A 24,701-nucleotide genomic window follows, 5' to 3' on the forward strand; every position below is an offset into this window, starting at 1 on the left:
GAGCAAGATGCGAAAAAATTTAATATGCATTTTATAATGTCTTCTCTTAACGGTTGTTAATTTACCTAGGTTGCTGAGGCCTTAATCCACGAAGCCTACTCGTCGGAAAGGTGCGAGAGGTGTTTCAACGTAACAGGCTACCTACCTAGGGAAATTACATAGCCTAGTAAGAGCAAGATGCGAAAAAATTTAATATGCATTTTATAATGTCTTCTCTTAACAGTTGTTAATTTACCTGGGTTGCTGAAGTCTTAATCTGTGAAGCCTACTCGCCGGAAAGGTGCGAGATGTGTTTAAACGTAATAGGCTACCTACCTAGGGAAATTACACAGCCTAGTAAGAGCAAGACGTAGAAAAATTTAATATGCATTTTATAATACTGGGACATACTTCCAACTTGATATCTTGTGTATCAATTATTACATACTTTCGTATGATTACTTTGCAGGGAACCATTTTCTAGACCACGTCATCAAATAAGGAGCTCGCCCACCGTTGGCTGCCTTACTTGGCCACTACTTCGTTGGGTGAGACACACGCCCCACGCTATCTTACTCGGTTGCTGCTCTACAAGTCGCCAGGACGTCCGACTACTCGGCCGCGGTGATTGACTACTCGGTTAGGGTGATCAACTACTCGATAGCTAAGGTTGACCTTGTTGTGGTGATTTGGAAATTCTAAGGTGGGGGTGATACGGGGTCTCCGGTGAGGGGACTGCCCACCCGAAGCCTTTTGACAGATTATCTAGGTTGCCTTACTTGGATCGGATCATGGTCGAACGAGAAGATTTTACATCAGCAAGATGAGCACGAATATGAGGATGCACGTGCATATTTATATGTACTATCATTACTCAAGCAAAACAAAGGAAGAGGCATGACATACAGCAGCATGCAAGAAGACATCAAGCACGCAAGCTAATTATGGAAAGTACTCGGTGGTGCAACTGTGTTGACTTGCAATGGTATATGGATAGCCTACTGCAGTTCGCGGGTTACTTGGATGCACCCTTGAGAATGTCTACAAGATCCTACATATCCTCATAAGAGGTTTTCAATTCTTTGAACAACTCAGATTCAAGACCCTCCAACTTTTTGTTCCAAATAGCAAGAGGCTCGGGGGCTACACTCAGTGAGTGCACTTTTTCTTCCAAAAAGCGCACATCACTCAGTAGACTTCTTCAAGACAGGAGTTTTCAAACAACATAAGATTCAAGGCCCTCCAACTTTTTGTTCTAAATAGCAAGAGGCTCGGGGGCTACACTCAGTGAGTGCACTTTTTTCTTCGAAAAAGCGCACGTCACCAAGAAGACTTCTTTAAGACAGACCACTTCAAGGCCTCACGATAAAAAGAACCCGGACCGATCTATATCTGAGTTCTTTTTAATAAAAAACCTAGGTATATGCTCGGGAGCCCTTCGATGAAGAATCAGAGCAATTTCAAGACAAGACCCTCCAGCTCCTTGTTCCAAATAGCAAGAGGCTCGGGGGCTATACCAAGATGGAAGTACTTTTTCTTAAAAAAAAGCACACACCACTCAAAGATCCCAAGAAGCGCTACATGGTTTCACTCAAGAAAGCACTCGAGCGACGCTTGTTCCTACTCGGCAAGACCTGGAGGAACAAAACAAGGCTTCTGGAGTTCAACCATGAAGTGCTCGGGGGCTTGTCGATGCGGGACCCACAGGATACACCGCAAGAAGCAGAAGAGAACAATTGTACGACACAATAGAACACTTCACAATCAATCCAACGCAAAGGCTAACACCGACTGGACGTAGGGCTATTACTCGATCAAAGATCGAGGGTCCGAACCAGGATAAATCGACTGTCTCTTGCATTAATCGTCGAGTTCCGCATACGCTGAAGCCCGAACATACTGCCCCAGGTACCCCCATGGCAGGCTATCGGTGATCAAACATCGACAGTTGGTAGAAAGATCAAAGGGACACAATGTGATTAGAACCAAATGGGTCTTTAGAAACAAGCAAGATCAAGATGGGATAGTTGTAAGGAACAAAGCAAGATTGGTAGCACAAGGCTATACACAAGTTGAAGGTCTTGACTTTGGAGAAACATATGCCCCGGTTGCTAGATTGGAAGCAATTAGAATCTTGCTAGCCTATGCTTGTGCCCACAATATAAAGCTCTATCAAATGGATGTCAATAGTGCATTTCTCAATGGCTACATCAATGAAGAAGTATATGTTGAGCAACCTCCCGGTTTTGAAGATGATAAGAAGCCCAACCATGTGTACAAATTGAAGAAAGCTTTGTATGGCTTGAAGCAAGCACCTAGAGCATGATATGAGAGATTGGGGGATTTTCTTCTCTCTAAAGGGTTCACAATGGGCAAGGTTGACACCACTCTTTTCATCAAGAAGATTGGAAAAGATCTATTTGTGTTGCAAATCTATGTTGATGATATCATATTTGGATCAACCAATCAAGATTTTTATGATGAGTTTGGAAAGATAATGGCTAATGAGTTTGAGATGTCCATGATTGAAAAGTTGAGTTACTTCCTTGGTCTTCAAATCAAGCAATTGAAGAATGATACATTTGTAAGTCAAGGCAAGTACATCAAGGACATGATCAAGAAGTTTGGAATGATTGATAGCAAAGTCATTAGCACACCAATGAGAACCAATGGCAACTTGGATAGTGATGCAAGTGAAAACATGGTGGATCAAAAGTTGTAACGGTCCATGATTGAAAGCCTACTCTATGTGACCGCATCAAGATCGGATGTCATGTTTAGTGTATGCATGTGTGCAAGTTTTGAGCCTCACCACGAGAAAGTCATTTGAAGGCTACAAAGAGAATATTGAGGTACTTGAAGCATACACCAAATATTGGTTTGTGGTATCCCAAAGGAGCAAAGTTTGAGCTAGTTGGTTACTCCGACTCAGATTATGCGGGATGCAAGGTTGAAAGGAAAAGCACCTTGGGCACATGTCAATTATTAGAAAGATCACTTGTTTCATGGTCATCAAAGAAGCAAAATAGTGTTGATGTGGCTGTGAGAGAAGGGAAAAACTAGTATTAATGGCACTTACTGGGTTCTAATTGTATAGGATATATAGATTTTAGGACCTCTGGACAGACGTGCTGCACAGATATGGGTATTCAAGGGAGACTATGTGTTAGTAAAGGCTGTAAATGTCATGAAATAAATATTTTCTATTTCCTAAAATATGTTTGATTCTTGCAAATTGCTTTGCTTCGCATCTATACCATACAATAAATTTTTAGTAATATATACTAAAATGAGTCTGATAAATGCTGCAGTTGCATGTGTTTGGTAGGCACTGTTAGCGGCTAGAAGTTCTGGAGCAGTCATTTTTCTTGGCACATTTGGAGCTCTTGCGTAAGTATTTTCATGCTTCTTGTATTCTATGTTTCATCTTCAATACTGTCGCAGCCTTTAAGTGCTAGCTTCATAATTGAAGTTCCCAGAATGTCTGGCATTACATATAGAATTTTTTTTCTGGTGATTATCGGGGTAATGACCGTTATATCTGTAGTTCTTGGTCGAGCATTTCACTATGTTGATGGCATCATCCCATTCGGGTAATTATCTGAACTGTGCAAGTAGAGTTTCTATTGGGTGCTCTCATTTACCCAATGTCTTGTTGCATGCAGCTTTGGTGGTACTGATTTCCCAGTTGATGACATTGCTGCGGCATGTCTCTTGGTAAGGATTATGCACATTTGTTACACACAAAGAAATCAAAAATGTGCTTGGATTTTTTAAAGGAATGTTTTACTCTTGAATTTTTGTGTGAAGTTAATACATACTTTATTATTCATGCACAACTTTAACGGATTCAGGTTTATTATGGGGTTACTACATTACTTGATGCAGCTTCAGGTGATGATGAAAAGATCAATGAGGAGCAAGAGGAGGTAGGACTTTAAGCTGTGCCAAGAACATCATTTTTAGTTTTCATGTTTAATCCTGCGTCGTTTGAGAAAAAAAAATTCTTGTGCTTGAACATACTTCTCTCTCCTCTATAAAACTATGTTGAACCATTGTAGGCTGAGTTAGCAGTATCAAAATTTTCTAGAGATGGTGCTAGGGTCATGTCTGCCGCTGGTACTATCGCTAGCACATTCGTATTGGTTTTTGTCGCTGAATGGGATGATAAATCATTCTTTTCCACAATTGGTACATCTCCTAACTCTGCCTTATAAATCTTCAGATTTCCATGAGCATAATTAACATTGACACTACTTTCCAATACCTTGGCAGCACTTGCGGCAGCTTCATCCCCTCTGGGTGTCATTGCAAGATCACTTGCTGGTCATGCCGTTGCAACATTGGTAAGATAAGCATAGTAATAGGTTGAGAGTTGAGACTTAAAACCAGATAACTGAAGTCAAACTTTTGCACTGCAAACTACATTGGTTTGCAGGAACACTCATGACTAACATGCTTGAGCAATGAGCATAATAATATTGCGATCGAGCAGACAATTTTTTTAGCACTTTCACCATTGGTCAGTTCATTGGTCTGTTTTTCCCTCGGTATTTGTTTCTTGTAAGAGTCTTCTCTAATGTTGGGAATTAGGAAGTTTGCTATTCTACACTGACTTGGCTCCATTGGAGTATTCGCCATAAAAGAATTTCTGTTGTTGATTGAGTACAAGGAGCAAATGTGTCATTGCATACCAATCAGTTATTGTGCCGCAATTTTTTATATTTCCTTCTTTGGTTTTCCAGGAAAAATTGAGATTAACACATTTCTTCCAACAGACTGTAGTTCTTGGTGGCTCTTTGCTGGGAACATTCCTTTCTGAAAAGGTAAATTAGGAAACTAATTGTACCATAGCAACTGAAATTTCCTATCTTACAGCGTTTGACCACTGCAAAATTTAAAATATGTCAATTTTGTAAGTTGCCTTTCACCGTGTTTGTCAGTTTGATCCATCACAATTGTTTAGGCAGTTAACCGTGTAATAGAAAGGGAATCCTTTTTTCCATCCATTAAACAAATTACATACTTTAGTGTTGAAAACAACTGTTGGCTTGCTAATAAAATCTTTGATAAATTATGTGGACCGTTCATTTCATAAAGTCTGTCTACATAATTTCACTGAAACAAAACATTGCCCTATGCAGATTATAGCATACATTGGAGGGAGCCTGTTCTTGGCCTTTGCCGTGATCACCATAGTTGAGATAGTGACTTGAAAAGGAGTTCCAGGTTCCATCATTCATCAAAAAGGTATTGATCTTTTGTCAGGGCAATGAAAAATCAGCTTAGCTGATCGTAGTGATAGTACATTGATGTGTTATCAAACGTGATTGTCACAGGAACTTCATTGTTTGAATGGGAAGTCCTAGGTTTGCATAGAGTGATTTGTTGCTGGTGATGAGAATTCTGCTTTTTTATCCAAGAACAATCTTTTTATCATCAGCATGATGTCTAGTTGAAACACTCAAAGTCAGAGGTTGGGCGAAAGATGAAACTAGGTGGAAAACTATGAATCCCATGTAGTTTTTGAATTTCCTATTACATTATTTACAAGTATATGAATCTAAGCATTGTAAAGGCAAATGATGAACCTTATGGAACTATTTTAGGATTTAGCATTCATGAGAACTTAATTATTAACAGGCTTGCAAGATAGACTTACTGATTCAGAGTACGTTCTCTTGGTTTGATTCTCCTATCCGTGTAGTACGCTATAGGAATTGTCAGGCTAACTGATGTTCACATTAAAGTTAATTAATGAGGCCATATGTGTTTAGTTGATAATAGCACTTTGCACTTCTGTCAAATCATGTCAATCTAGCACCTATTCTCCGGTATGAGTCATCCTCATGCAACAATACAGTTCGATTGGTGCTATTGACCCTGTTGGCGTGCCTCCCTCCTTTGAATTGTTTTGCCTTAATGTACTTATGAGATCTTCCGTGATGTTTACAAATGGATCGTTCGTGTTCTTGCCCGTGCCCTGTACACAAACCTTTCTTGGTTGTATCTAAGGGTTATTTGCTAGCAGTTCTGTTTTACCCTAATTAATAAGAACTTATATCTCTAAAAGGTTATTTGCTGGAAGTTTTGTTCAACCCTAATTAATAAGAACTCTTTATCTTTAATCATAATGGACTCTTGGAATTAGAGAATGATTTAGCAATTCAGGAAACCGGGTTCAACCTTCCAAGAAAATTTTCTATTTCAGATTCCTATATCCCTTTTGATTTACTAACTCTATGTAATGTTAAATTAACACTAATATCCCTTTTGATTTATTAACTCTATGAAATTTTAGATTAACACTATTATCAACTTTAGATATAATTTCTGGTTCATTATCTATTAAATGGGCATAAGTACGTCTCGCAAAAAAAAGGGGTGGGTGGAGGGCTAAGTACTAGACAAATCCACTGTTGTTTTCATGTGGATAGCCAAAGTGCTCTTATGGAATTGAATAATTCCACGGGTTTCACTGTAAAAAACATCAATTTTGCTAAGACGCTCTATACTTTTGGATGGAGGGAGTACTTTATACTTCGTAGAAGAATTAGACTAAATTCCTCTCAGGAGCTCACTGATCCAATTCCCACACAAGAAGATGGGCATACATCACTTTGCCAGTTCCTTGATCACATTTTGCTAGCAAGGAGTAGGCCCCATTTGAATCCTTTGGATTTTGAGAATTCGGAAAAAAAAAATCCTATAATCCTAACATCTTATCCAAACGGTCTATATTTAAGAGAGATTTTAACTCATGGATTTGTAAAATATCAAAATTCAATAGAATTATTGGGATTCTTTTTAACTGGATTCTCAGAATCCCCTATAGGATTCAATCATTCAAACGACACATAATGATCCTGTCTTGGGGTGTGTGTAACTTGGGCTAGCCTGCCCAGCATACACAGGTACGTACACAGCAACCTGGTCCATACCCATGGCCCATGGCCCAAGGCCCAAGGCCCAAGGCCCAAGGCCCAACCCGATTGATGAGATGCTGCTTTTACTTAACGTACTTGAAGGGAAAATCGCCAACCCTTCCGGCCGCCGCCGCTCCATCTCGGCATCTCGCCGCGCGCGCGCAATGCTGCATCCCCATTTCCCTGCGACAGCCTCGCTCTCTGTTTGAAGTGAATTGCATGATCGGGGAACAGTGATTGAAGCATCTCTCCGCCGCCCAGGCGCAGCTAGTGAGGTGAATTGGGGATCTTGCTTGCACTCTGTAGTCTGTTCGTGCCTGCCACCCTTCTTTCCTCCACTGGCCCGTCTCCCTTGCAGTTAGCGATGGCCCAGGCGCTGTGATTCGGGGGGTATATCAAGCGATGGCGGCACCTCCACCTCCCGTGATCGACCCCGCCGACCGCATCAGCAAGCTTCCGGAGGAGGTCCAGGCGCAGATCCTCTCGTTCCTGCCGGCGCAGGAGGCCGTGCGAACGTGCATCCTCGCGCGGACTTGGCGCCACGTCTGGAAGTTCACCAGACGCGTGCTCATCACGGTCAAGTCCGTGCAGGACACGTCCATCATCAATAGATGGATCTGCCGTGTCCTGGAATGTCAAATCCAGATGCTCCGGGTCGACACATGTCTACTGAGGGACCTGGGTACTTTGATGACTTCATGCAGTCCTTTCTACCTCGTCTCGCAGCACTTGACCAGGTCCAGGCTAGAGCTCATAGGCGTATCCTTCGTCTGTCGTTGTCTCAACCTGGATGGCTGTCCTGCATTGGAACATCTGGAGATTAATGAGTGCTGCTTGTCCGATGTGAGGAAGATGACGTCCCTGTCACTTAAACGCCTCGTTATCACATCCTGTCATAATGAAGATCAGAAACGCATTCAGATTTGTGTTCCACGTCTCGTTTCTTTGTGGCTGGATGACAAGGATTTCAGGACTCCCCTGCTGGAGAGAATGCCAGAGTTGGTGGAGGCAACGGTCCGGATTGACTCGTATCAGGATAAGTGCGATTGTGATGATCGCATGGCTTGTTATAACGTTATGCGGGCTGGTGATACTTCAGATATTGAGTTTGATAGCGACGATGAAGAAGGTTCAGAAGATTATGCTGGACAAAATACCACAAAGTGTGTGGTTCTTGAAGGTTTAGCACAAGCTAAAGATCTAGTGCTGATAGCGGATCACTCAACGGTACACCCAGATATGTCTTTCACCCCTGTACATATATGTGTTCCATTCAAAAAATTTCCCTGCTGATAGCAATTATATATATCCACACTCATGCATTCCCACCATCTGAACTTGTTGAGTAAATTATATATATAGTTTCATGTTCGCGTATTGGCGTATTGCAGATAAAAACAAGTTCTATTTACTTTTTTTTTTGTTTGCAATCTGTCCGGTATATTTTCAGAAGGGATTTGAGGTGGTGCCCCACATTTTCCAAGTTGAAGACCCTGGTACTCAATGATTGTTAGATAATCTACCGTTTCCTTGTGTGAACACATGGTAGGGGAAGGCGGCGCCGAACAGGTACCCTGCTGTGGTACTCTAGCCGTTGCAGGGACAGGCAGCGAATGGCTCACCCGCCGCACTGTAGCAATAGCAAGAGCATAGTCACTGTAGCAGCATGGCAGCTGTATTAGGACTAAATGGATAGAGTTGTATATATAGTTTGCCACTGCAACTCAGTAAAGTAGAGAGTTCAGATTTGTCATCTCCTATACAGAGCTTCGGCCAACGCTGGTGTCTCTGTTGTATGTGTATGCTCTGTTCTCCCTCCCTTCTTCTACCTCTAGCCATAGTGTGTGGTCGGATAATGTTAGTCGTGGTCAGCAAGACTGATGAGTGGTCGACTCACCTGAACCGGTGATCCTGTGGACCAACAAGTGGTATCAGAGCCGCACAAGTGTCGTCGTCGGCCTAACTGCTGGCGATGATGGACGGTTTGGGGATGGACGACAGCAGTGGCACTACTGTGGCTACCTAGCCACGACAGGAGGTCGTTGTTCGCATGGTACGGAAGGTCAGCGGCACCAGTTGGCCGACGCCGACTCGCACCAACAATGGAGAGTGGTCGGTGACCATGAAGGTCAAGCTCAGAGCCCGACGGCTCTGGAATGCTGTTGACAAGGGCACCGACAATGAAGAAGATGACATATCAGCGTTGGAGGCTATCCTTGCTGCTGTACCGGCGGAGTACAGGGAGCCGTTGGGGGCAAAAAGCTCTACTAAGGAGGCGTGGGAGGCTATTGCGGCGATGTGCGTCAGTTCCGACCTCACATAGAAGACGACGGCACAATTTCTGAAGCAGGAGTATGCCAACCTCAAGTTCAAGGATGATGAATCGGTGGAGGATTTCTCCCTCCACCTGTAGATGCTCATCAACAAGCTAAAGAGCCACGGCGTCACCATCAACGAAGAGGAGACGGTCTTCAAGTACCTCCACTCCATGCCGGTAAAGTACATCAAGATCGCTCTCTCCATAGAGACGATGCTGGACTTATCCACCCTCACCATTGAGGATGTGATAGGCCGTCTATGGGCGGTGGACAAGCGTATGGAGCAGGCGACAGCAATGAAGGACAGCGGCAAACTACTGCTGACAGAGGAAAAGTGGGCTACTCGGAGGAACTCCGGGTGTGACAGAACCACCTAAATTATAGGGCCCACATGCACCTGTCACTGTCCAATGACCTTCAACAACTATGTATATGTTCCCGGTAACTTAAGAAGACTGTCGGGTGTCCTCGGAGAACCCCGAATCATCCACGATTTTTGAGCAGGATCCCATTACAGAGTCATTGTAGTATTACAATATTTATTCAAATATCTACATCAGAGTAAAATAGCAGAAGTCTTACGATAACTTAGTTTACAAACCAGTTATTTCAAACCTTACAAACTAAGTTCGATAATTATTACAAACCATAGTAGTGGAGTGGCATTAGCAACATAATACAAACACACAATATAAGTACCCTGCCCAAGGGTCATACATTTACTCGGCATCATCGATCTGAACAACAGTCATGCAGCACGGTCCAAGACAGACCTGCCCATGAGGCTCACCTGCAACAAGGGTTAACGAACCCTGAGTACAAAAGTACTCAACAAGACTTAACCGAAATAAAAATAGAGTATAACTCAGGTGTGCAGGCTCAGGGATTCAAGGTAGGGCTTTAGCAAGAAACAAGGTTCTTTTGCGTAAGAGCTCTTTAAAAAGATTCTTTCTCTCAACAATTAATTCTTCATAAAGACCATATATGAATCTACCATGATCCGTAATGAGATCATGAACTTCATATCAAAACTCTTTCTCAAATCTTCCTCAAGTTTCATTTATTAACTACGATGATGAACAGTGAGTTGAGTCTCCATAATCGAGGAGCAACGACGATTCGAACCGATTATAACCCAGCTGGGGATTCCCAACCACACGACATATGTAGGTCCCCGACCTCCATATACCAACCTACCCTCAGATCCTCTAAAACAAGAACGGGTTCACACCACCTGAGAATACAGTACTCCACTATTCCAGCCTATTGCCACGTGGGTACACGCTACTCTCGCCATCTCTCCACTCCCAGTGCGCGAGTAGCCATTCTCGTAATAGAATAGCCAAGTTAAGGCTTACCGAAGTATATGATCGGTACTACAAAGTCTCACCTCATGCAATTCAACAACGGATGTGTCTTAATCGACACAGGCGGAAAGAACCCGCTCATAAGACCTCCATGTCTTGTGGCTCCCATACACCGAGTCCGCCCGGTCTAGATTTATTACTCCATATGCTCATATCTCATGATCATATAAATAACCAAACGTATCCAAGAAACCATTTATATCTCGCAGGTGACCGGTAATCACCTAACTTTTATCGTTCTAAGCATGGCTAAGCATAATTAGACATTCTCGGATTGAAACGGGTAACAAGGTTGATATTGAAAAACAAGGTTAGTAATGCACCAATTAGGTTTTCACTCAACTCCTAACCACTTAATGCAGTATTAAAAAGCAAAAGCGATAAAAACTCATAAAATACAAGGTAGATTTAAATGCATCCGGGGCTTGCCTTGGTTGGCAGAAAAGGTTAGTTCCACAGAGAGATTATGGAGTTAGACTTGACAGCATCACTATTGCTGGATGAACCTTCTCCAACACATGATCAACACGAGCACCATTGAATGATGACACTCATCCGAAGATTGGTCAACGCGAACCTTCTCACTCACGTATGCACTACACGTAAATAAATAATACATGCTTTAGCATGATGGATTGTATGACATGATGCATGGAGGTGCATTGGTGAAAGCTGAAAAGATTAACTAACTTGAATACAACTTTCCTTCACGGTACAATTGCAAGTAATATCATAAAGCATTTTTAGTCGTTCTTCTAACAAGTCAAAGGTTCACTTATCATACATGCTTACCAACTAAAGCCTCATCATGAAAAGATATGTATCAACAATATACAAGGAAATGTATAAATTTTACTTTTTACCCAAGAGGTTGCATCTAAGAAGAAATCAAGTTTATTAACATGCATTTACTAATGAAATTCTTAATTAAGTCATTTAGAATTATTAACTAAAGGGTGAACATAAGCATATCAAGAAGGTAATCACTTGGCCATGACACAGCAGGGGTGGGGTGTTTCATGATTTATAATCAACTCCAAAAACCATTCAGGACATCTCATGATTTATGTTTATCATTTTGACAATTATTAACTAATAATTAAGGCATATAAATAAGAGTATAATTAAACATCATCAAATTAATCCCAAATTTTTTGTGGAGGCAGGCTTTAACAATAAACAGATACAACAAAAGTTTCATGGTCACTAGATATTTATTTTGGCCTATAAAAATCACATAACAAGCATTTATGAATTAAAAGAGCTAATTTTTAAGCATCCAAACTATTGATTTTCATGGTTTCATATTTTTCCTACATAGAGGACATCATGAAGAGGCTACACAAAAAGTTTCATGATTTTAGCGTGCACCAATAAATAGTAATCAAATTCACAAGTTTCAGCTGAAAATAAAAAAAGAAAAAGAAAACCCCTATAGCGAACTATTCACCTAAGTCACGCTCTTCGCATTTAGGCCCCTATATTAGTTCTTATTGCTGCGCGAAGCCCCTGTCGTGATTTTGAAGAACAGAGGACGCCGGAGAGACTCGATTTCTGGCCGGTGAAGACTCGCCAGTGGCAATTGGAGGGGTGATCGAGCAACGGGGTGGCGAGGCAAGCCTGAGGGTAACCGTAGCTCAGCCGGTCGCGGTCCGTGATGGCCTAGCCATGCGAGCCCGTGGCTCGACGGCAGAGTGGCATGGCGGCAAGGCGCCTCGATGGCGAAGCGAGGTCAGAGTGGGGCTGCGGAGGTATAACCTGGTCCGGGGAGGCTGGTGGTTGTGGTTTCTAGGCACAAGGAGGCACGGAGGCACGGGAGCTAGTGGTGGCCGCGGAAATTGGCACGACGGCCATGGCGGCTGGTCGTGGCGTGAACGGCGGGTGTGGCCATTTCTGGTGAGGCGAGGCGCTCAGGCGATGCGCAAGGGAGAGGCGAAGCTTTCTACGCGCTCAATTTGGCCAGAGGACGAGCGGTGGAGGTGGTGTGCGCGGGCAGATGGAGGCTCGACGGCGGCGGCTAACAGAGAGAAGGCAAGAGACGACAGCGTTGATGCGGCCTTTATACGGACAGGGCGGCCAGTCGAGGTGTGCCCACGACTACGCGAGGTCGGCAACGTGCTCAAGGACGTGCCCAGGTTCTAGAAATGGCTTGGCGGCAGCGACTTTGAGCGCGGGCAACGGCTAGGTGGCGCTCTGGTGTTGCTGGGCTACTGTAGCAGACAGGCAGAAGCTTCCCCTTTCAAATTTCTCTTAAATTCGTTAAGTAAAGTGGTGAGCTCCTTTAAGCAAAGTTGTTGAACATAAAAAGATCTTCAACTTTGGTTTAAGGATCAAATTGAAATTCAAAATAGTTTGGAAATTATGGATTGAAACTCAAACAAATGTGCACTGTTCATTCATTTAAATTAAGAATTCAAATTAGTTGTTTAACTATTTTTGAGGAATTATCTAGTAATTAATCCTATTCCAAACTATCCAACCAACTTCACCATTTCAAAATACAAGTTTTGTACCAATTCATAGAATCAAATTTTGCCAACTTTTATTTAAGAAAATTGATTTGAAAATTCCCCAATTAATGAATTTTCCAACATTTGAATCAATGACTTGGGCAAATTATTAATTTGTAGAACTTGATATTAGATTCAAATTTGAAACTCACAATTTAACACATTTAACTAAATTTGAAAATCCAACTTTGGTACTATGGTGAAGTATACACTTTGCACTCGACAATTTGCATACACCAAACTTTTAACTGTTGAAGGATTCCTTGCTCCATAAAATAACAAAACACTTAAATGGATGTCTTTTGGTAACCTTCCAAGAAATGATATCACCACTCCTATGCAACATATACATGGTACAATTTGAATCATGAGATGCTTATATGCCATGATGCTTGATGATTATGCATGATAATGACCATGATTTATTAAATGCTAAACATCTGGGATGCTACAATCCTTCCCCTTAAAGAAATCTCGTCCCAAGATTACAAAGTGCAAAAAGTGTTGGGTTGAGTAGTGGAAAAGGAAATGTGTCAAATACATTAACTTTCAAGTTGTTCATAAAACAACAAGAGTTGACTTGAAATTGTAAACGAGACCAAAAGACATTTGTAAGGGACAAAGAATTTAGTAACTTCAATGGAATGATGGAACATGAATTCCAAATGAGTGTTCCAAGATGAGTGAATCACATTAATTGCGGAGCTATAATGGATCATGACCGCAGACCTCAATACCAGCGAGCGCCCAGTAGGATTTCCTTATGGCTGCAGTCCACAGGAGACCCCCAGGTTTCGACGCAGCACCGTAAATCATGGATCATGGCACCACCATAGGGCACAACTAAAGTAACTCACAAGTAACACTTGTCAAGCTAGCAAGATCAAGGAACTAGCATGTGTTGCATTAGGAGAGACCAAGACATGACACATGCATAGGTTTGAGAATTCAAGGATTAGTCCCAAGTTTCAACATTGAGTAGATGGGGGAAAATTAAAGTGCATCAAGAAATTCTCAAAGATGTGGAACTTATGAGCAAGTACAATCAAAGAGTGCTTTACTAGCAAAGCTTGGTACATGACCAATTTCATTGGGACAAAATAACTATAACCAGTACAAGCCATTCCCTGAATGGAAGGAGGAAGTTTCAAACATCATTATATTTCAACTTCATATGAATGATTATAACTGGGATATGTGCAGTGTTTCACTAATGACATGATGCATGAACGACTCCTACGTTACTAAACATCAAAGCTTCTAAGGTACATAAACAACAGTTCTTATTATATAGGGCATATTAAGATTACTACTCCACCACAAACAGCCTTTTTAATCAAATAAGGAGTGGCGAGAATGAATTAAGATAAGTCGAAAGCAATTTGGACCAAATTAACAGTTTAAATTTATTTGCCCAAAACATTTTGAAGTTTTTGTAAAACAATACCACAAAACTTTGTAATGATCGCTCTGATACCACTCTGTGGTAGAACCTCCTAAATTATAGGGCCCACATGCTTCTGTCACTATCCAATGACCTCCAACGACTATGCATATGTTTCCGGTAACTTAAGAAGACTGTCGGGTGTCCTTGGAGAACCCCGAATCATCCATGATTTTCGAGCAGGATCCCATTACAGAGTCATTGCAGTATTACAACATTTATTCAAATATCTACATCAGAGTAAAATAGCAGAAGTCTTACGATAACTTAGTTTACAAACCAGTTATTTCAAACCTTACAAACTAAGTTCGATAATTATTATAAACCATAGTAGTAGAGTGGCATTAGTAACATAATACAAACACACAATATAAGTACCCTACCCAAGGGTCACACATTTACTCGGCATCATCGATCTAAACAACAGTCATGCAGCATGGTCCAAGACAGACCTACCCATGAGGCTCACCTGCAACAAGGGTTAACGAACCCTGAGTACAAAAGTACTCAACAAGACTTAACCAAAATAAAAATAGAGTATAACTCAGGTGTGCAGGCTTAGGGATTCAAGGTAGGACTTTAGCAAGAAACAAGGTTCTTTTGTGTAAGAGCTCTTTAAAAAGATTCTTTCTCTCAACAATTAATTCTTCATAAAGACCATATATGAATCTGCCATGATCCGTAATGGGATCATGAACTTCATATCAAAACTCTTTCTCAAATCTTCCACAAGTTTTATTTATTAACTATGATGATGAACAGTGAGTTGAGTCTCCATAACCGAGGAGCAACGACGATTCGAACCAATTATAACCCAGCTGGGGATTCCCAACCACATGACATATGCAGGTCCCCGACCTCCATATACCAACCGACCCTTAGATCCTCTAAAACAAGAACGGGTCCACGCCACCTGAGAATACAGAACTCCACTATTCTAGCCTATTGCCACGTGGGTATACGCTACTCTCGCCATCTCTCCACTCCTAGTGCACGAGTAGCCATTCTTGTAATAGAATAGCCAAGTTAAGGCTTACCGGAGTATGTGATTGGTACTACAAAGTCTCACCTCATGCAATTCAACAACGGACGTGTCTTAATCGACATAGGTGGAAAGAACCCGCTCACAAGACCTCCATGTCATGTGGCTCCCATACACCGAGTTCACCCGGTCTAGATTTATTACTCCACATGCTCATATCTCATGATCATATAAATAACCAAACGTATCCAAGAAACCATTTATATCTCGCAGGTGACCGGTAATCACCTGACTTTTATCGTTCTAAGCATGGCTAAACATAATTAGACATTCTTGGATTGAAACGGGTAACAAGGTTGATATTGAAAAACAAGGTTGGTAATGCACCAATTAGGTTTTCACTCAACTCCTAACCACTTAATGCAGTATTGAAAAGCAAAAGCGATAAAAACTCATAAAATACAAGGTAGGTTTAAATGCATCCGGGGCTTGCCTTGGTTGGCAGAAAAGGTTAGTTCCACAGAGAAATTATGGAGTTAGACTTGACAGCATCACCATTGATGGATGAACCTTCTCCAACACTTGATCAACACGAGCACCATTGAATGATGACACTCATCCAAAGATTGGTCAACGCAAACCTTCTCACTCACGTATGCACTACACGTAAATAAATAATACATGCTTTAGCATGATGGATTATATGACATGATGCATGGAGGTGCATTGGTGAAAGCAGAAAAGATTAACTAACTTGAATACAATTTTCCTTCATGGTACAATTACAAGTAATTATCATAAAGCATTTTTAGTCGTTCTTCTAACAAGTCAAAGGTTCACTTATCATACATGCTTACCAACTAAAGCCTCATCATGAAAAGATATGTATCAACAATATACAAGGAAATGTATAACTTTTACTTTTTACCCAAGAGGTTGCATCTAAGAAGCAATCAAATTTATTAACATGCATTTACTAATGAAATTCTTAATTAAGTCATTTAGAATTATTAACTAAAGGGTGAACATAAGCATATCAAGAAGGTAATCACTTGGCCATGACACAGCAAGTTTCAGCTAAAAATAGAAAAAGAAAAAGAAAAACCCTATAGCGAACTATTCACCTGAGTCACGCTCTTCACATTTAGGCCCCTGTATTAGTTCTTATTGCTGCACGAAGCCCCTGTCACGATTTTGAAGAACAGAGGACGCCTGAGAGACTCGATTTCCGGCCGGTGAAGACTCGTCGGTGGCAATTGAAAGGGTGATCGAGCGACGGGGTGGCGAGGCAAGCCTGAGGATGACCGTAGCTCAGCCGGTCGTAGCCCGTGACGGCCTGGCCACGTGAGCCTGTGGCTTGACGGCGGAGTGGCACGGTGGTAGGGCGCCTCCACAGCGATCAAAGGTCGGAGTGAGGTTGCGGAGGTACAGCCTGGTCCGGAGAGGCTGGTTGCTGTGGTTTCTAGGCACAAAGAGGCATAGAGGCACGGGAGCTAGTGGCGGCCACGGAAACTAGCATGGCGACCATGGCGGCTGGTCATGGTGTGAACGGCGGGCGCGGCCGTTTCCGGTGAGGCGAGGCGCTCAGGCGATGCGCAAGGGAGAGGCGAAGCTTTCTACGCGCTCAATTCGGCTAGAGGACGAGCGGTGGAGGTGGTGTGCGCCGGCGGATGGAGGCTTGGCGGCGGCGGCTAATAGAGAGAAGGCAAGAGACAGCAGCGTTGCTGCGGCCTTTATACGGGAAGGGAGGCTAGTTGAGGTGTGCCCGTGACTACGTGAGGTCGGCAACGTGCTCAAGGACGTGCCCAGATTCTAGAAACGGCTTGGCAGCGGCGACTTTGAGCATGGCAATGGCTAGGTGGCGCTCTGGTGTTGCTGGGCTACTGTAGAAGACAGGCAGAAGCTTCCCCTTTCAAATTTCTCTTAAATTTGTTAAGTAAAGTGGTGAGCTCCTTTAAGCAAAGTTGTTGAACATAAAAAGATCTTCAACTTTGGTTTAAGGATCAAATTGAAATTCAAAACAGTTTGGAAATTATGGATTGAAACTCAAACAAATGTGCACTGTTCATTCATTTAAATTGAGAATTCAAATTAGTTGTTTAACTATTTTTGAGGAATTATCTAGTAATTAATCCTATTCCAAACTATCCAACCAACTTCACCATTTCAAAATACAAGTTTTGTACCAATTCATAGAATCAAATTTGCCAACTTTTATTTAAGAAAATTGATTTGAAAATTCCCTAATTAATGAACTTTCCAACATTTGAATCAATGACTTGGGTAAATTAATAATTTGTAGAACTTGATATTAGATTCAAATTTGAAACTCACAATTTAACACATTTAACTAAATTTAAAAATCCAACTTTGGTACTATGGTGAAGTATACACTTTGCACTCGATAATTTGCATACACCAAACTTTTAACTGTTGAAGGATTCCTTGCTCCATAAAATAACAAAACACTTAAATGGATGCCTTTTGGTAACCTTCCAAGAAATGATATCGCCACTCCTATGCAACATATACATGGTACAATTTGAATCATGAGATGCTTATATGCCATGATGCTTGATGATTATGCAAGATAATGACCATGATTAAAGTTTTATTAAATGCTAAACATCTAGGATGTTGCTCCGGGGTAGCCTCCTCTAGCCGCGGTGACGATGGCAATCGCCGCGGCAAGGCTTCTTCGGAGAAGAAGAAGCAGATCGACCCCAACGCCTGCCGGTGCTGCGGGAAAATAGGCCATTGGGCAAGGGAGTGCCCAAATCGTAAGTGGGAGAAGAAGGCTGAGGCTCATCTAGCGCAAGCTAATGATGATGAGAGACCACTATCCTGACGGTGATGTTCTATGCACTGCACGACGTCGAGGCTGAGGAGAAGGGAGAGGTGATGACGGCGAAAGGGCCTGGGAAGACCCTGAACGCGGTCAACCTCAACAAACCATGCGCCCAAGTCCACCTCAGACATGTGGGCGACGAGCAGGAGCAGCGGTGGTATATGGACTCTAGTGCCAGCAACCACATGTTGGGCTCCAAGGCAGCCTTCTTCGAGCTCGACGACGATGTTACTGGTACGGTGAAGTTTGGTGATGGCCCAAGGGAGGCAATCCAAGGGCGTGACACCATCATCTTCAGGTGCCAGAACAGCGAGCACCACCCACTAACAGATGTATATTACATCCCGCAGCTGCGTTCAAGCATCATCAGCATTGGTGAAAGCTCTAGTTTGGTTTTGGTAAATTAATAAAATCCTAAGTGCTAACCTAGTTTATCAAGTGATCATAAGATAGGTAGCACATTCCAAGTGTTGAAGCAAATGAAGATCATAGCATGATGATGATGATGCCATAATAATGATCAAGTGCTTGGACTTAGAAAGAAGAAAGAGAAAACAAAAAGCTCAAGGCAAAGGTATAAACCATAGGAGCTAGTTTGTTTTGGTGATCGAGACACTTAGAGAATGTGATCACATTTAGGTTTGATAGCCATACTATTAAGAGGGGTGAAACTCATATCAAAATACAGTTATCAAAGTGCCACTAGATGCTCTAACTCATTGCATATGCATTTAGGATCTAGTGGAATGCTAACACCCTTAAAAATATTTGTGAAAATATGCTAACACATGTGCACAAGGTGATACACTTGGTGGTTGGCACATTTGAGCAAGGGTGAAGAAGTTAGAGGTGAAAAAGAGTTAGTCTTGCTGGTCACTGAGTGACCGAACACTAGTCTCAGAGGAACCGGTGCGTTCGGTCAAGTGTGGCAGTGAAGACGCTAGTGTCAGTCTCTGACCGGACGCTGGATCTTGGACTGACCGGACGCTGAGGTCTAGGGTCCAGTCCTGTTGTCGGGCAGCGCAAAGAAAAGTCACTGAGTGATCGGACGCTGTCAGGGTCCGGTCAAGCATGACCAGACGCGTTCGGTCGAAGAAATTTGTTTCTAGAACCTTACTGGAAACGACCGGACGCTGGAGGCTGAGCGTCCGGTCAGTTTGTGCGCTGCGTCCGGTCAACTAATGACTGTTGAAATTTAATGAACAGTATTTGAAGCAGGGGACACGTGGCGTGAATCACGTGATCGAACGCTGAGGGCCAGCGTCCGGTCGATCGGACCGGAGTGTCTGGTCACCCCGCGTTGTGCCCAGTGAAGGGGTACAACGGCTCTATTTCGTGGGGGCTTCTATTTAAGCCCAATGGCCGGTTGAAGCTCATATCTTTGGCCATTTTTATTGACATAGCAATCTTGTGAGCTTAGCCAAAGCCCTCCCACTCATCTCCATCATTGATTCATCATCTTTGTGAGATTGGGAGAGAATCCAAGTGCATTGCTTGAGTGTTTACATCTAGAGGCACTTGGTGTTCGTGTTGCGCTATGGATTCCGCTTGTTACTTTTGGTGGTTGCCGCCACCTAGATGGCTTGGAGCAGCGAAGATCATCGAGCGGAGGTTGGTGATTGTCTCCGGCTCCGATCGTGTTGATTGTGAGGTGTTCTTGACTTTTCCCCGGCGAAGAGCCAAAAGGTACTCTAGTGAATTGCTCGTGGCTTGTGTGATCCTCATCTTGTGTTGGTTGTGCGGCGCCCTATTAAGGGTTTGGCATATGAAGCCAATTAGCGCTGTGAACCTCCAAGTGAGTGAATCGCCACAACAAGGACTAGCTTGCCGGCAAGCAAATGAACCTCGGTAAAAATCATTGTGTTCGTCATGGATTCCGAGGTGATTGATGTTCATTGTTATTCATCCTTGTAATTGATTGGTTCCTTCATCTATACAGCGGTATAACCTTCTTGATTACTCTCATTATATTACTGCAAACTAGTTGTCAAGCTCTTTAGTGTACCTAGTTGTGAGAGCTCGCTTGCTTGGTTAGTGTGGCTCTTTAGTTAGCCTTTGAGAGCACACTAACATAGAGTAGTATCATAGCTATTGTGTGAATAAATACTATCTAACCTAGAATTATGGTAGGTGACTTGCCTTTTGAGTAGGCTAGCACAATACTTGCTTCGCCTCATAATTGTTCAACGACTTTGTTAAGTGTTGTTGTAGAAATTTTATTAGGCTATTCACCCCCCTCTAGCCATTAGGATCTTTCACTTGGCGCGGAAGCCGATCCCCGAGGGACCCCGGGTTTATGAATCCGACAACATGATCGCGAAAAAAACAAAGCACGGAGAAGACAGACTGCTAGAGCATACGAAGCCAAAAAAAAGCGACTTCAACAGTTTTTAGTTCACTTTAAGAGGAGAGATAAAAAAATAACTCCTTGCTACAGAGGAGCTAGTTTCACCAAACGGGCCTACATTGGATCGGATCGGGTCAGTTCCTCAATTCCATATATTACTTTTGGTGGGGTTGGTGGGAGGGCATATATAAACTAGGATATCCCATCTTATCACGGAGTTTGGTTAAGTCGAACAATCTTCAGTTTAACTCAATTTACCTATATTTATCTATATTTATATTTATATCTATATCTATACTTACATAATAATAAGAGATGCAAAATTTTCGCCATTTTGTTTACCTATTATTTTAGTATGACCTCCTCTAACTAACTTTGTGAATGTAAAAATTATTTACGTTCGTCTCTCTACAACTCTCCTGTTATATATATATAATAACATACTGTACGCCTTTTTGAGGTAATCTAATAGGTACGAATCCAAATCCCAATCAAATATATCCTTTAAGTCCAGCTTTTCTTATGTTTATGGCATGACTCCGTGTCCGATTGGGTTTTCAAATTTTTTTTGCGGTTCATCGTTTCTTCTGTTCGTTTTTTTCTCCCTTTCAGTTTCTTTCCCGTACTGAGTGTTTTTCTTTTTCAAGTACCTCTTGTTCTTCTTTTTTTCTCATATAATAAATATCAAAACAAATAATAAATTCTACAAATAGACTTGAATAGGAATACTAATCTGAATAGACTATTGTCATACGAGGCTAGTTGCCTTGAGTAGCCTAAATAGAAATTCTACTCGAAATAGAAATAGAAAATGATATAAAACTCCTTATTTGCGGTGCTGCTGGCGCCGGTCGCTCCACGAGCCTACGGAAGTCAGGCATCGAGCGAAGTTGATTGGTTTATTTGCTTCCCATCACACGTTTATTTGCTTCCCAAATTAAATCAGTGATGGAAGCAAATAATTAATTCCAATCAATGGTTTATTTGCTTCCCAAATAAAAATAACCTTGTGGGCATAAACCAACTCCGCACCCACTCTAATCTATCACGACCAATGAAGTTGACTTGTTATCTGTGTCGAACTCCAATGAAGTTGACTTGTTATCACGACCAATGAAGTTGACTTGTTCCTCGTGGGCAGACAGGAGGAAGGACATCCATGTGTCGACAGACGCAAGTTTGTATGGTCATGGTGGATAACAGTTACAAAGTCTGAGTGTACATAAGCATACACGGGCATGATTAAATTATTTATTGCATGTTGATCTAACAACAATGTAACTTATACATCCCATTACAACGCACGAGCATGTTTGCTAGTATGAAAAAAGTATGACAATTTATGGAATTAAATAATACTCCTAAGCATTAGTTGTATCATGAAATATGTTTATGTGGTTCGTTTATTTAGTGTCATAAACACGTTGTTGCACTTATTCATGGCCGTTACTCAAGTTGTGTTTGGCTGACTGGATCAGCCCGGTCCTGGAGACAAAGTACGGTCGACGAACAATCGAGACTTGACTTGGTGACGTGCACACGAGCACGAGCTAGCTTTTAATTGGTCCGGATCCAAAAAAAAAAAACTACACCTGCTCCGTATAACGACACACTCCAATGATTGATTATTTCGTTGCTCGGACTCGGTCCCGTGTTGCGACGCTTGCTCTTGGTCGCGTCGCGTCTGGAGAAAGGAGAACTCAGCATAACGACGGCTAACAACTTTTCCCCGCGTCGTTTATGTGATTTTTTTTTTGAAATGGTACACTTGAATCATTTGTCCAAATTGAGAACACGCATGCGTATACACTCGCACCCGACCGGTTCGCACCAGAACACGTATAAAGGGCCTGTGGCAGCACCCGTGCTCAACACACACACACGCACACACACCAAGCAATATCACCTAGCTAGCTAGCTACCTTCTTCGTCGTCCAGTTCGTCGATCGATCTCGATCAGTATCTCACGACCGACGACGTACGACACCATGCCACCGCCGCGGCGGCCGCTGCGCATGCTCGCCGCCGTCCTCCTCCTGTTGTGCTCGCTGGCGGCGCTCTCCGTCTCCGCGGAGGCCAAGGTGCACCACCACACGTGGGACATCGCGTACCAAGACAAGTTCCTCGACTGCGTCGAGAAGCTGGCGGTGACCATCAACGGCGAGTCCCCGGGACCAACCATCCACGCCACGCAGGGCGACACCATTGTGGTCACCGTGCACAACAAGCTGGAGACCGAGAACACGGGCATCCACTGGCACGGCATCCGGCAGTTCGGCTCGCCGTGGGCCGACGGCACCGTGGGCGTCACGCAGTGCCCCATCCTCCCCGGCGACACCTTCACCTACCGGTTCGTCGTCGACAGGCCGGGAACCTACTTCTACCACTCCCACTACGGGATGCAGCGCGTGGCCGGGCTCGACGGCATGCTCGTCGTGTCGGCGCCCGACGGCGTCGCCGAGCCGTTCACCTACGACGAGGAGCGTACCGTCCTGCTCATGGACTGGTGGCACAAGAGCGTGTACGAGCAGGCCGTCGGGCTCGCGTCCGACCCGCTCAAATTCGTCGGCGAGCCACAGTCCCTGCTCATCAACGGCCGTGGAGTGTTCGAGCCATTCCACTGCTCGCGTGCTCCCAACGGCAGCAGCGACGCTGCCTGCAACGTCCCCCGCCCCGCAGGATGCGCGCCGCGGACGCTCTTCACGGCCGTGCCGGGGAAGACGTACCGCCTCCGCGTTGGCAGCCTGACGTCGCTGTCGGCGCTCAACTTCGCGATCGAGGGCCACTCCATGACGGTAGTGGAGGCCGACGGGAACTACGTGAGGCCCGTCGTCGTGGACAGCCTCTTCATCTACTCCGGCGAGTCCTACTCCGTGCTGGTGACGGCCGACCAGGACCCGTCCCGGAACTACTGGGCGGCATCCCACGTCGTGGCCCGGGAGCGCAACACGACGAGCGCCATGGCCATCCTCAGCTACGCCGGCAACGACCCGCGGGCGCCGCCGCCGACGCCGCGGCCGGAGGGACCCGCCTGGGACGACATGCGGCCCCGGGTGGAGCAGAGCAGGTCCCTCGCCGTCGCGCACCCGGACCACGTGCTGCCTGTGCCGCCGCGGGCGGACCGCGCGCTCCTCCTCCTCAACACGCAGAACCGGATCGGCGGCCACACCAAGTGGGCCATCAACGGCGTCTCCCTCGCATTACCGGCGACGCCGTACCTCGTGTCCATGAAGCGCGGCCTGCAGGGCGCGTACGACGCGCGACCCCCGCCGGAGACGTACGACTACAGGAGTTACGACATCGCGAATCCGCCGCCGGCGAACGGGACGGTGGCCAGCGCCGTGTACCGGCTGGCGCTGGGGTCCGTGGTGGACTTGGTGCTGCAGAACACGGTGGCGCTCAACAACAGGAGCGAGACGCACCCGTGGCACCTCCACGGGCACGACTTCTGGGTGCTCGCCTACGGTGACGGCAAGTTCGACCCGGAGAGGGACACGGCCAGGTTCAACCTGAGGGACCCCGTCATGAAGAACACGGTGGCGCTGCACCCCAAGGGGTGGACGGCGGTGAGGTTCGTGGCGGACAACCCCGGCGTGTGGCTGTTCCACTGCCACATCGAGGCGCACGTGTACATGGGCATGGCGGTGGTGTTCGAGGAGGGCGTGGACAAGGTCGGGCCGCTTGCCCAAGTCCATCATGGGCTGTGGACGATCCAGGACCCTGCCTTGAGCAGTGGCGGAGCTCCTCAATTTTGACACCTAGGGCCGCTATCAAAGCGTATATAGCGCTTGCATCGGGTCAAAATACCGATAGATAACAATAGTAGCTTATAAATACATAAGTTTAGATTATATCTTAATTCCATACTTAAATTCATAACATAGTTGATAGAAACATGAAAGTGGTTACAGAATTACCTAACTAATGATGGTTTGGATCGGCCTCGCCTGTCATATTTTCATCAAGAGCATCATATGAAC

At 44.1% G+C, this 24,701-nt stretch overlaps 1 protein-coding gene and 1 pseudogene across 1 annotated transcript; both read left to right on the forward strand.

The window, feature by feature from the left end:
• Positions 1 to 3,271: 3,271 nt before the first annotated feature.
• LOC136457408 (GDT1-like protein 1, chloroplastic) lies at positions 3,272 to 5,629 on the forward strand. The gene is made up of 9 exons (XM_066457437.1): positions 3,272 to 3,369; positions 3,504 to 3,572; positions 3,645 to 3,696; positions 3,834 to 3,908; positions 4,041 to 4,170; positions 4,255 to 4,325; positions 4,758 to 4,805; positions 5,124 to 5,229; positions 5,319 to 5,629. The coding sequence occupies exons 2-8, from the start codon at positions 3,508 to 3,510 to the stop codon at positions 5,193 to 5,195; spliced, it is 513 nt and encodes a 170-aa protein (XP_066313534.1). The 5' UTR covers positions 3,272 to 3,369; positions 3,504 to 3,507; the 3' UTR covers positions 5,196 to 5,229; positions 5,319 to 5,629.
• A 16,979-nt stretch (positions 5,630 to 22,608) lies between these two features.
• On the forward strand, positions 22,609 to 24,701 carry LOC136457409 (L-ascorbate oxidase-like; annotated as a pseudogene).

This window comes from Miscanthus floridulus, chromosome 6 (assembly GCF_019320115.1).
Source record: "Miscanthus floridulus cultivar M001 chromosome 6, ASM1932011v1, whole genome shotgun sequence".
Taxonomy (NCBI): domain Eukaryota; kingdom Viridiplantae; phylum Streptophyta; class Magnoliopsida; order Poales; family Poaceae; genus Miscanthus; species Miscanthus floridulus.

Excerpts from the sequence above, each read along its gene's own strand:
- LOC136457408 (XM_066457437.1), top strand. The coding sequence starts at position 3,508 with ATGACCGTTATATCTGTAGTTCTTGGTCGAGCATTTCACTATGTTGAT. Across the intron at positions 3,697-3,833 it reads TTGCTGCGGCATGTCTCTTG|GTTTATTATGGGGTTACTAC; the intron begins GTAAGGATTATG and ends TAACGGATTCAG. Across the intron at positions 3,909-4,040 it reads TCAATGAGGAGCAAGAGGAG|GCTGAGTTAGCAGTATCAAA; the intron begins GTAGGACTTTAA and ends GAACCATTGTAG.